We start from the raw sequence: 13,948 nt of genomic DNA on the forward strand, positions 1-13,948 counted from the left end.
CACACTAAGCTGCAAAAATTGCAGCTTAGGTCACTTGTATCCGAGAGATACATTCGTTACTAGTATGTGCTGAAATGCGATACTTAAAAAAAAAAAAAAAAAAAAGCACTGCAAATATACCAGCAAAGTTGGTCGATTGGTAGAGCCTCTGCTATTAATCGCTCACAAAAACCTAATCAGGTTTGAGCGCAGTTAGTAGTTGGAAGGGGATCAATCGTTCGATAGTGTTGGCACACTCTCCCTCTATGAGTCTTTGGACTCCCTGGAGGTGTCACATAATAATAATAATACATGATGGTTTATTTATTTTCAATTGCAATCTAGAAATTATTGAACAAAGAAACAAAGAAAAAAAAAACTAAACCAATACTATACTGACATCGGAGTTCGCAGTGTCTCTCAGATACAATTTACTATCAAATATCACAAACCTTTACATAACACATCTTAAACTAAACTGATGGCATAAACAGTGCAGAATATCACTCGTAATATATGTATGCACCTAGTCATGACCTCCAAGCTATAACTGGATATGTGTAAGAATATTTACATTAAAACAATTTTTTTGTATCTGTCAGATCAGCTATGACCTCTGCAGTGTTAATAAATGCAAAGTGTTACACTTTAAAGTACAGAGATATAAGACTACATATTGTATTGGTGGGGGCTGTACTTTGGGAAGGGGATGAGATTATGGATCTTGAGGTTATAGTAGACAGTGGAATAAAGTTTCAAGGATACATCATTGCAAGTGTTGCAAAGATTGCACATCGTATCTCTGCTATGATAAAAAGTACATTGACATGTAGGGATATAGAGGAAGTGGTGCCTCTGTATAAGGGATTTGGTTACCTGGTTTTCATTGTAATGTGGAAACACTAGAGAGGATCCAAAGACTGAAGTGATATCAGAACTCTGGAGTCTTGTTATGAAGAGCATTTGAGGGAATGTAGATCACAGAGGTTAGTGGATAGGAGGAAAACAGGAGACATGATAGAAACCTTCAAATTAGATAATGGATTCTATCAGCAGTGCCGCGCCATGGGCAGGAGGCGCCCTTGTGTAAAACGTTTTTCAGCGCCCCCATAAAATAAGTTTTCCATGAAAAACGTTTTGCGAAAAATTTTACTTTGTTAAAAGTACATAACAGTTTATATGCATATATAAAAATAAATTTTATTCAACAGTAGTAGAACATTGTAATCACTGAAATTCATTAATAAGGAATTTTTAATAATAAAAATTTTTAAAAATGTTTATTCCTTGATATATAAATACAACAGAATATATATATATATATATATATATATATATATATATATATATATATATATATATATAAACAAAAATTACTTTTATTTTAATATAAAAAGAAATATTACATAAAAAAAGATAATTTGGAGATATGCTTTTAGCTATATAACAATTAGAATAAATGTAGATTTATTTTACATATTTATCCATCTTGCTTTAGTATCCACAAAATTTTTAATATCTTTAATGTCTAATGAATCCATAATATTATTTTCAATTGATATAATTGATAAATCCGTTAGACACTCTCCAGACATTGTTGACCACAAATAATATTTTATTAGTTTCCGTTTTGAAAAACTTCTTTCCCCTGATGCTACAGATATTGGTAATGTTAAATAAATATGCATCCCAATCACAGCATTCGGAAACGTGTCGGTTAATTTATTCTCGTATATATAATTTAAAACATCCTGAGGAACCGATTCTTTTTTAAAAAAACATTGCAAAGTTTTTAATTCCTCAAATAAAGTCATACCATCAATATTGCGATTGTCGGAATCTTGACTGTCGCTCAGTTTTAAGTGCAAATCTTTACAATGTTTCATTAAATCTTCATCTCTCCAATCTTTTAATTTGCTAATGTCTCTTATAACTTTCAGCTCTTATAACTTTTTCAGAGGCTTTGAATAATCTATGCTTACATTTTAGGTATTTTTTAAAAATTAACATATAGAGATATTAGCCACTGATTGATTTCTCAGTGATATTTATTTAATTTTTTTTTTTTTACATTCTGGTAATTGTTTAATAATTCAGAAATTTCTAGAATATTAAAATTATTTATTAAAGAAATTAGTAAAAGGACCCCAACCCCAATGACTTCCAACCAGAACAAGAACAAATATATAAATAAATCTCTTATTGAAAATTTATTTTCAAGACGTCTCCTCAACATAAGATAAAAATCTTTTGTTTTCAAAATAAGATAATTAACTAAAATGAAACAATTTAACTGATTTTCAAACTTAGCAAAAAATATAATAGACCTACTTACTTCTATTATATGTGAATAATAATCCAAATTCACAAAAAATTTACTGAACAACAATAAATATATTTTATAGAACAAAAGGCAACTGCACAAAATGAAATGATGCAAAAATACACCAAAAAAGTATCAAGAAAGGGCCAATTGCAGTATGTGTAAACAAACTTAGATCATCTAAAGAGTTTTATAGCTCATAAATAACCTATGTTTATGAATTTAATTCGATCCGCATCAACCTGACGTGCCAATGGTCTACCCTGCATATATACGCGATTTTTAGCTATGGTCCCTCAGCTGATTAATATGTTTATAAATTATAAACTATTATCTTTAAAATTTTATTTGTCTATCAAAAATCCAAAATTAAGTACACAATTAAAATCAAAGTCAAAAATTGTCCAAAGTCACTTAAACACAGAATACACAATACACTCAATATGTTTCACATTCAAAATTGAAATGATTCCCAGACAAATATGTCAGCTTATGAAGGTAATCTGGAGCTGAAGTTTTGAGCACAGCTGGAGGAATGCTGTCTGGATAAATGGAAAGTTATTAGTATCAAACTTAATCAGGACTTTTGTGATATCCTTCTATCATAAGCACAGGGTAAGCATACACTACATTAAACTTGCCAAGAAATTATATTCTTGTTTAATTTTTTATCTAAAAACAGACAAAATTTGTGCATGAAGTATCTTCATGAATAGGCTACTAGTGTGTTATGAAGATAGCATGAGCAAACTTTATTTGATTAATGTTGAAAGTTTTTTCACTTGGTTATACTATAAATTAAAGATACCAAGAAATTATATTCTTGGTTTAATCCTTTATCCAAGTGTAAGCAAACAAAATTTGCCTGAAGTATTTTCAGGACTGGGACTTATATAAAGGATTAAACAAGAATATAACTTCTTGATAAATTTCATTTAATTTCTAACCAAGTGGAAAAACTTTCTACAATGAGAAAATCTGTTTGTGGTGTGATTTGTTTTGTGATCTGTACAAGAGGAGTGGAGGAAAAGACTGATGGCAAGATTTATGCCTATCTTTGGATGATCTTATTATAGTCCCATCATGTGAAAGAAGTGAAAGCAAGGAAGAGTGAAAGTAATGTTCAACAGTCTTAGTAAGGCAGTAAAAAGCTTAACTACCAGTTGAGTTGCCAGCAAGCTTATTTCATTTTGTTCTTATGAAATATTTATATATATCTGATCCACACATGAAAGGCCACAAGACTTATAGTACATTAGTGCTGTGTGTTTGAGCAAGAAGATAAGAAGAAAGAAAGAATATGTTCACATTTTGCTTGAACAGCTCAGGGTTGTAATCTTTGGGAAAGGCAGAATAGGGGAAACTGTTCCAAAGAACAGAAATAGAGGGAATGAAGGAGAAGACAGTGAAGTTCATTTGGTGAGTTTCAAGATGGAGTGTAAAAGGATGTTGGTTATCAGTGGCTCTTGTTTTAATGATTTTGGAGGAGAGTGGAGGAATAATAGTGGCCAATGTAGCAGAGTACTGTCCATGAAAGTATCTGTAGAAGTGGCAAGGCAGAAACTGAATCTCTGTGAGAGAGTGATTGAAGTGGATTTGTGAGAAAGGGATCATTAATTAGCAGGATTGCCCTTTCTGGATAGAATCGAGCAATCTTAGAGAAGATTTTGGTGTACCATCCCAAATATGGAAGCAATATTCCATGGATGGAGGATTTGGGCTTGTATAGTGTTAGCAGCTCTGAAGGTGTGAAGTAGTGTCTTGTGCAAAAAAAAGTACACCAAGTGTTTTGGCAACTGCAGAAGCCATAGTTGAAATATGGTTATGCCAGGAAAGATCAGAGGTCCAGGTCATTTCAAGAAGAGAAATCTGATTGTGTTTGGATATCTTAGTATTACTGAAGGTAAGGGGGAGGAATGTGAGTTCTTTCTTGAGAGAGATCAGACAGAACTAAGTTTTGAACTGAGAAATATGCTTTGGATTTGTTGATGATTTTCTTACACAGGTTTCATGCTATACTGCAGACTGAATGAGAAGCTAGTTTCTTTTTCTTTTTCTTTTTTTTTTAATGAATACATGCAAAATTTTTATCTTGGACACTGTAACAGCATATTTTATTGAGAACCAGTGCTTGGATAGAGTAAATTGAGTGGGTAATGAAGAACCATCATGCAAGTAAGGATTAATTCACTTATTCAGTAGAAGCTGGTGTCTAGATATGGAGATTGGAAAAATTAATCATACTATTGAAAAGAGGCTTAGAAATTTTGGAGTTCATCCTATATAGCTCCATTGTAGTACCATAGGGTATAAGGCCTGGGAGGAGATCAATCTACAAAAAAGGCAAGTCCAGAGTATTGGGAAGAATGAAAGATTGTCTGGTATTTTATCTGATATGGTAGGTTAACCATTTGTTACATCATGACTGATATCAGATAATTTGGCTTCCCATCTAGCTTGATCTGCAAAAGTTGGAGAATGGGTGCCAGTTTATGAAGATCAGTCTCCCAGGAAGATAATCTCACAATTTTGATAATTAGATTATATGACATTAACTTTTAGCACTAAGTAGTCAAAGAAAAGAGGGCAGCATAGTTGTCTGAATTAGGAGAGCAATAAAGGCAGCAAATGAAAGCCATAAAGTGAAGTAAGTGTATCTTGAGCCCAAACAAATTGAGAAATAGGGATTTCAGGTTTGACATTGGTAAAGAATGTCTGATTTGACAAAAATGCAGATTCCTCTCTTTTGAAAGCATCATGCAGGATGTAGTTGGGATAGCTGAGGTGGACTATAGTCATGGAGAATGGCATTTAAGATTTAAATAGACTTAGCTTTGAGATAAAAGGATGATTTTTTTTTCTCAACCTCTGTGTTTTTGTCCCACATACACAGGTAAATTGGCCAGAGAGTATATGCAGTTAACAGATAAAAATACAATTAGTGGATGATAGATGGCATAATTTACATGTGATGGATTGTGTAGTGTGTCTAGAGTGCCATGCTACAATGAGCCCTTGAGCTCTGTTGAGGTTCTCTCTCTAATAATCAGGGATCAAAAGGAAACAGATGGAATTGCAAAGGGTTCTAAAATGAAGAAGCAGAAAGGGAAATGGCCCCAGTCCAGCATGGAGAGATCACATCGAGTGAGTGGTATCAGTGGAACTAGCTGTAGATCCAGAAATGAGATGTTGTGTTTGTATACCAATGCTAGAAGTATAAGAAACAAGGCGGATGAAATGGTTGCACTAATTGCGTCTGTGCACCCAGAGATTGTCGGAATAAGTGAGACATGGTTAGATGAAGATGACATCCTGACAGGAATAGAGATGGAAAGGTATGATGTGTTTCGTGAGGATAGAAGGGGTAAAAAGGGAGGGGGGGTGCTATTGATGATAGAGAAAGAGTTATGTCCATACAAGGTAGAGATGCAAGAGGGAAATGGGGCCAGTGGTTCTGAGGCAGTATGGTGTGAGATAGAGGTGAATAGAATCAAATACTTGGTGGGATGTTGTTATAGACCTGGTAATGTGGATGGTGGTGATAGTGAAATGTATAGTCAAATCAGCCAAGCAAATAAGAAAAGGGTGATCATTATGGGTGATTTTAATTATGGCAATATAGACTGGAATGAAGAGATAGCAACTGGAAGTAAAGAAAATGAGTTTCTTGAGTTTTTGAGGGATAACTACCTCAGACAGTATGTAACAGAGGGCACAAGAGGATTAAGGGTCTTGGATTTGGTCATCTCATCGGAGGATGTAATTATCAATGAGGTATCAAATCATCCACCAATTGGTGAAAGTGACCATGAGGTGATTACTTGGGTGGTTGCCAGCAGTGCAAGGACCCCTGTGAAAAAAGGGTATATGTGGAACTACAAGGGGGGTGATTATGAAGAGCTCAGGAGACAGCTTGCAGGTGTAGCATGGAATGAGGAGTTAGCTGGAAAAGAGATCAATGCAGCTTGGGGGATTTTCAAAAAATATTTAGTGGATGCAATGTCTAAATGTATACCACGGGTGAGAAGGTTAAATAAGTTAGGTGTGAGATGGATGAATAAAGGGATTAAGCATGTAATACAGAGAAAAAGGGTATTGTGGAGGCAGCATAAGAGAAGTGGAAGTAACCAATTTCATGAAGTCTACAAAGACCAGGCAAGGAGGGTGACTTGGTTGGTGAGAGTAGCTAAAGAGAGGTATGAACAGCAGTTAGCTAATGAAGCTAAAAAGAATCCTAGGGAGTTCTTTCGATATGTAGCCAGCAAAAGAAAGAATGATTATGGAAGGATGACATTGATTGGAGGAAATGGTATAAAGACAGCTGTTGCAGAATGTGTGGTGGAGATACTTAATGAGCAGTTCATAAAGATCTTTCAATCTTGTGAATGTGACTTCATGGAGAGATTAAGAGCAGTTGATGATGGGGAGGAGAGACTGACTGTAAGGGAGCAAGAGGTGTTTCGGGAGTTGAGTAAACTAGATGTAAATAAGGCTGTGGGACTTGATAATATATCACTGTGTATTCTGAAGGAATGTGCCAGAGAGTTGACACCTGCCTTGACATATTTTTTTAATACGAGTCTTGCACTTGGTCAAGTCCCTAAAGAGTGGAAGGAGGGCAAGATTGTGCCACTTCATAAAGGAGGTGATTGAACTCAGGCATCAAACTATAGGCCTATCTGTGTGTCAGGTGTTCTGGTTAAGTTGTTGGAGAAGATTGTGAGAACTAGGATCCAGAGTTGGGTTGACAACAATGGTATAATCTTTGATGGACAGCATGGATTTGCTAAAGGGAGGTGTTTTAGTAATCTACTTACTTATTACAATAAAGTGACTGCTTCCTTGGACAGAGGAGAAGGATACACAGTAATATACTTGGATTTCGCAAAAGCTTTTGATAGAGTACCTCATGATAAGTTGACAGTCAAACTAGAGCAGATGGGGTTGGATATTAGATTAGTGCATTGGATTGGAGACTGGCTATCTGATAGGTATCAACAAGTTGTGTATGGGGGTGCAATATCCAGGAAAAGGAAAGTCACTAGTGGAGTGCCTCGGGGATCTGTTTTAGGGCCATTACTATTTAACTTGTATATTAATGATATTGGCGAAGATTTGGATGGCGATATTCAGTTGTTTGCAGATGATGCAAAGTTGGGACGAACCATAAAGAGTAGTGAAGATGTTGTGGCCTTGCAAGAAGACTTGAATAAATTGAGTGATTGGGCAAGCAAATGGGGATGTGAGTTCAATGTTGCAAAATGTAAGGTTTTAAAATTTGGAAAACAAAGATGGGATGCAGAATTTATGCTTCGTGAGAATATATTGTTGGAAGTAGAGGAAATAAGAGATCTGTGAGTGAGAGTGGATAAGGATCTAAAATTTAGGGGACACATCACCAAAATTGTGAAGACAACACAAAGACTTCTGGGAATGATGAGGAGGACACTGACGTGTAGAAGTAGGGAGATTCTTGTTCCATTGTATAAGGCTTTGATTAGGCCACACATGGACTATTGTGCCCAGATTTGGTCACCTGGTTTTCAGAAGGATGAAGAGATGTTGGAAAGGGTCCAAAGGCGACTGACTAAGGTAGTTTCTGACCTCTGGAATGTCGAGTATGAGGAAAGATTGAAAAGATGTAAATTGCAGAGTCTAGTGGAGAGAAGGAAGAGGGGAGATATGATAGAGACCTACAAGTTGGTAAGGGGTTGTTATAGGATCAATGGTGGAGAAGTTCTACAGAGAATAGTGGGAGATCAGGGGAGAACCAGAGGTCATCCCTGGAAACTGTATAAAGAGGGTGTGAGTAGGGGAGTGAGAGGCAGGTTTTTTTCGTGCAGAGTTGTGAATGATTGGAATGCCTTTCCTGAGAGTGTGGTGTCTGCAAGGAGTTTGAATGTGTTTAAGACCCGGTATGATGAGATGTGTGTGAGATAAAAGGACCTCCTAGATGAGTCTTTGACTCCATGAGGTATTGTTTAATAATAATAATATTAGTGATCCTTACGATTTTGCATTTTGAAAAAATTTAATGCCATGCATTGTATTAGTGGATCACACATTCGTCGCTGTTTTAATGCTGCTATAATTATTATTATCATTATTTGTCTTTATGTCTTTCTTCTGCCCTCTTCTTAACAATTGCATCAATTTGCAGTTAAAAGTGGAGTGAGAAGCAGATTTTTAGTGCAAAGAGTGGTTGATGGATAAGTAAGTAGAATGCAGGAAATGTGTTGTGAATTGTAGTAGAGGCGATGGATTTAAATTCAATATGATAGGTATGTTGCTCTTAGAGCGAGACTCTCACAATAAATCTTTTGACTCCATGGAGATTTGCTGATGATAATAAAGTAGAAAAAAAATTAGCCAATAAGATAAGACTAATATAGTTCTCTTGTTATATCTGTTTCTCTATTTTGAGGTTAATATTCAGTAATTTCAGTGATTAAAGCTTAGCTTTACATAAAACCCATTCTTTTTTTCCTAAAAAGCTTAAGTTGACAGGTTTGTTTTCTTTAGTTAATTTAATAAAACAAAACATATTTCAATCTTGCAGCCAGCTGGATGTGATCATAAACTGGAATCAAAAAAGAAGCCTGATATGTGTGGCATTTGTGGCGGAGATAATTCAACTTGCAAGTTGGTCACTGGAACTTTTAATTCTGTGGAGTATGGTAAGCCACCCTATAATTTTCACCAGAAATATTTTGCAATATTATCCTTTTTCTTTCACTTGATACAAGTTTTTCATATTAAGGATATTTAGTGCTTTAATTACTTGATTTTCTTCCGCATCAAATCACAGCACAAGACATTTTAACTGTTTTGATTGTCATGAGTATGGGATTTAAGTGCGTGCTTAAGGGTCAAAGCTGTATAACTGAGAGGAGACCTCCACATAGCCTTTAAAGGAATGCGGAGAACCGACCAGGGCTTGTGATCTAACGTCCAATCCTCACCTTCTCGTAGTGCACCCTGTTGGGTATCTACCTGGATACTGAACGTACTAGGATGGGCTGGCAATTTCGGATTTAGCTGACCAAATTGTATTCCTATTGGTTAAACCAAAATACAAAATGATGGTACAATGTCAACATTTCATGCCGGCTGGGGCGTCGCCCGATTAAACAAGGCCCTCGTTGTTTTTGCCAGGGAACCAGGGCGAACAGCGAAAAGTCAGCTACTGGAACAAATCTGAAAACACACTCCAACTCAACATCACCAGAGTTAAAGATCGGTACTATCAACATAAGAAGCCTGAATGTCAAAGAAACGGAGCTAGCGAAGGAATCAGATAAGTACTAGATTGACATAATAGGGGTGTCTGAAACAAAAAAAGACAAAAATTGGTGAGATCTTTCTGAGCAATAAATACAAAATGTTATATTCAGGCAATGACAATCAAGGAAAAGAAGGAGTAGCCATAGTATTCAACACAAAATACAAGGCTCATCTTCTTGAATGGCAGGCAGTGTCAAGTAGAGTAATGTGGGCAAATATGAGAATGGGGAACTGGACAATGAGACTTATTTGTGCCTATGGCCCCACAGAAGGTTCTACTAAGGTAGAAGTGGAGGAATTTTTTGAGGCTCTAGAGAAAGCTAGTGACACAATGAAAAAGGAAAAGTTGGTCCTGGTTGGGGATCTAAATAGCAGAGTAGGAAGTGATTGTCAGACGTACAAAAATATTTTGGGAAAATTTGGAGAAAAGAGCAAAGCTAATAATAATGACAAATACCTGTTGGATTTCTGCTCAGGACATGGACTGGTTATTACTAATACCATGTTCCAACATAAAAATGTGCACAAATTCATATGGAAAGAAGAGGCAAGGAATAAGAAAAGTCTCATTGACTATGTTATTGTGGATAGTGATGTTTTCTCCCTGGCAGGACACCAGAGTCTTGAGCAGGATAAAATTGAATTTCATATTGAAAAGAATAACGTGTAAGAAAGTTTTAAAAGTGAATAAAAGTTGAGCAGCCCTCACATGTGAACTGTAGACTAAAATACACAAAGATTATTTAAGGAAAAATGAAAGAGTTTGAGAACAGGAATCAAACCTTGGAGATTCAGTGGCAAGCCTTGAAGAAATCCCTGATTGATTCAGCTAGAGAGGCATGTGGTGAAGTTGTCTGCAAGGATAGAAAAATTAGAACTGCATGGTGGACACAGGAAGTTAAAGAGGCAGTGAAGGAAAAGAAGAAAGCATATCAAAAGTTCCTGGCAAATAAGTCAGCTTGTGATCTTAGAAAGTACAGAGGCAAATGTAACAAAGCCAAACAGTGTGTAAAACTAGCTAAACAAAAGTTATTGGAGGATTTTGGCAAGAACATAGAAAATAAATATCAAGAAGGTGGCAAAATATTTTGGAGGTTGTTCAAGAAGCTTAGGAATGGAGGAAAGAGTACTGTAAAAGGAGTTAGAGATGATAAAGGTGAAATGAAAACAGGAGAAAAAGATATCCTTGAAGTATGGAGTAATTACTTTGAAAATTTGTTAAATGAAACAAGCAGTGATGACAGCACAATGATAAAAAACACTGACCAGGCATGCAGTCATGAATACATATCCGTACTTGAAGTAGAAAAAGCCATCAAATGGCTTTTAATGTGGAAAGGCAGCAGGAGTAGATGATATTCGACCAGAAATGCTGAAGTATGGTGGTATAAAAGGCTTACAGTGGCTGCGCTGCATAGTTCAGAATGCCTGGACAGAGGGACGAATTCCCAATGATTGGAGTAGAGCTCTTATAGTACCTATATATAAAAAGGGAAATAAAACTGAATGTGAGAATTACAGAGGTATATCCTTATTGAGTGTTCCTTGCAATATATTATTATTATTATTATTATTCCTGATACCTCCAAGGAGTCCGAAGACTCATCGCGGGAGGACACCTACAACTGTCTCAACCACTACACCGAACCTCTACTACGAATCATCTCCATCAATGCCATCTACAGCACACCTCCACAACCACAACAACTAGTATTTTTTGTCTGTAAATTGCGTGTGTTCTGAAGTGCCGATTTGTCTGTATGCAAGTATACTTGAGGAACGGTTGAGAAGAATTGTGGAAGAAAAGCTGTGAAGAACAAGCTGGATTCACGTCAAATAGAGGCTGTCAGGATCAGATCTTCACTTTACGACAAATAGTGGAGAAATCATGGGAATATAACAAAGGTCTGTGTTTAAGTTTTGTCAATTTGGAAAAGGCATATGACGCGGTGCCAAGAAAGAAGCTATTCAATACGCTACAGTTATTTGCTGTCAATGGGGCATTATATCAAGCAGTACTTAGTCTGCATTTGAGTTGTAAGTCAGCAGTTAGAATTGAAGGAAGTACAGGAAGATGGTTTAATGTTAAATCTGGTGTGATACAAGGATGTACATTATCCCCTCTGTTATTCATTATATATATGGATCATATTATGAAGGAAAGTGGTATTAAACATGATATCAAAATTGGAGATGTTAATGTCAGCTCTTTGCTTTATGCGGACAATGTTATACTTCTAAATAAATTCGCTACAAGTCTGCAAGATTCTCTGACTAAATTCAATAACTGTTGTAATAGATATGGTATGAGGGTCAGCAATAAAAAGACTAAAACAATGAAAATAGGCAGAATCATTGAAAATATCAACTGTATTGTGAATGGAGAACCTGTGGAACAAGTAAAACATTTCAGTTACTTAGGCACGATTTTTACTGAAGATGGTGAATTAAATATGGAAATAGACAGTAAAATCAACAAAGCTGGTATGGTAGGAAGTCAATTGAATAAATTCATATGGAATAAGAGAAAAATTAGTCAGAACACTAAATTAGCTGTATACAAGACAGTGTTCAAACCGGTTTTAACTTATGGATCTGAGAGCTGGGTCAGAAGTAAAACACTTGACCAAAGACTAGAGACCACAGGTATGAGAGTCCTGAGAAAGATTAGAGATGTGAACAGATGGCATCAATGGCAATATCATATTAAAAACGAGGATATTAGGAAAGAACTTGACATTGTCAGCATCCAGGAATGCGTTAGCAGAGCTAATCTCAGGTGTATGGTCACTTGAACAGAATGGGCGAGGAAAGATTAGCAAAACAAGTGTTCTCTGCCAGGTTGGCAGGAAAACGACCCAGAGGAAGACCAGGATATAGGTGGATTGATGCAGTACAAAGTGTCTTAGACGATAGAAATATAAGATCTGGTAATGTTGGAGTCTTGACAAGTAACAGACTGATTTGGAGGAAAATTGTAGATAGGAAGTTAGTAACGATGTAAATTTTTCATGTAGTACTATCATATCCTGTACACCCCTTGAGGGTACATGGCAGGAATTTGATGATGATGAGTATGGGACTTTTCACTGTATATTATTATTATTATTATTATATAACATCACCAGCATGGAATCTAAACACTTGTTGTATGAGGTCACTTTACACTACACCATTCACTCTTCACACTAATTAATTCACTTCTTCTCCATGCCATCTGCCACTTGCCATTTTATTTTTCTTCTATTCGTTGTGTTCTCTGGACTTTCTTTTTTTTTTTTCTTTTCTTTTTGTCAGATGAAAAACCCACAAAAAATTTTAATCAAAACTACATCATCAATTTCCCCATGCAGCACCAAGTTTCCCATTATCTCTAAATGCAATAATGATGCATTCTTGCTGCTGCATGGGGAAATTGATCATGTAGTTTTGATTGAAACTTGTCTGAGCCCTGCAGTGAGTCCTGGACTTATGAGTTTACATTCTGATGATCCCATCATAAGTCAGAAATCACTATATATCAACATATATATATATATATATATATTGGGGGAAGGAACTGTTTCAAGATATATTAGGAATCAAATTATATGTCTTATATTCTATATTATAGAATATAAGACATATTCTATATTAGCAATGTAAATGTATTTGTTAGTTTACATATTTGAACTATGTATAGCTGCAAGCCAAACAAAGTAGAATAGAGGAGAAATTTTATTGTGCCACTAAACATGGCATGTCTGCGTTAATGGTTTTGTTTATTTATTTTGATGCAATGGCTTTCATAGGTACCAGTGGTTGTAAGTCAAGAACTGGCTGTATTGGGAAATGGCCAGATAAGCGCATGCTCTGCTGATATGAGATAATAATATGAAGGATTTGTTTCAATATTGGAATACAGTGAGTTGGCATAATAATAACAACAAACTACAAAAATAGAAGAAAACTTATGATAAAATTTATTTATTTGTAGAATTTTTGCCAAAGTTTCAAGAATTACAGAACAGCAAACAATAACAGAAAAATTTAAAAAGTGCCACCTTAGTATTTAATGTTAATTAGTTATTCACATTTGACTTCATTTTGATGCCAGATGGTCACTCCTGCATCTCATTGGGTTTTGGGAGTGAAGCTTGAGCTGGAAGAAGTGGTAGGGTCGTTGATGCCCTTTCCACAAAGATTTTAGTGGGACAGTCACAAACATTCATGCTCATGGTGGGATTTGAACCTGCAGCTTCTTGGCTGGAGAGCAGATATGCTAACCCAGGGGTGGCCAACCTTTTATAGTTCATGCATCAATTTTTTCATTTTTTAGTTAAGATGCACCATACAAACTTATACAACTTTTCTGCCCTTTTA

General features: G+C 35.7%; 1 protein-coding gene across 1 annotated transcript in view; it reads left to right on the plus strand.

Annotated features, from left to right (window-relative positions):
- LOC150109852 (A disintegrin and metalloproteinase with thrombospondin motifs 9-like) overlaps positions 1-13,948 on the plus strand; it is a 605,150-nt gene that overhangs the window by 114,887 nt on the left and 476,315 nt on the right. The window contains exon 13 of the mRNA XM_090396355.1: positions 8,862-8,979. Coding sequence (XP_090252481.1) covers positions 8,862-8,979 — 118 coding nt within the window. The remainder of the gene's footprint in view (positions 1-8,861; positions 8,980-13,948) is intronic.

Source organism: Typopeltis vanoorti, chromosome 1 (genome assembly GCF_054136105.1).
Source record: "Typopeltis vanoorti isolate ZY-2024b chromosome 1, IOZ_Tvanoo_1.0, whole genome shotgun sequence".
Taxonomy (NCBI): domain Eukaryota; kingdom Metazoa; phylum Arthropoda; class Arachnida; order Uropygi; family Thelyphonidae; genus Typopeltis; species Typopeltis vanoorti.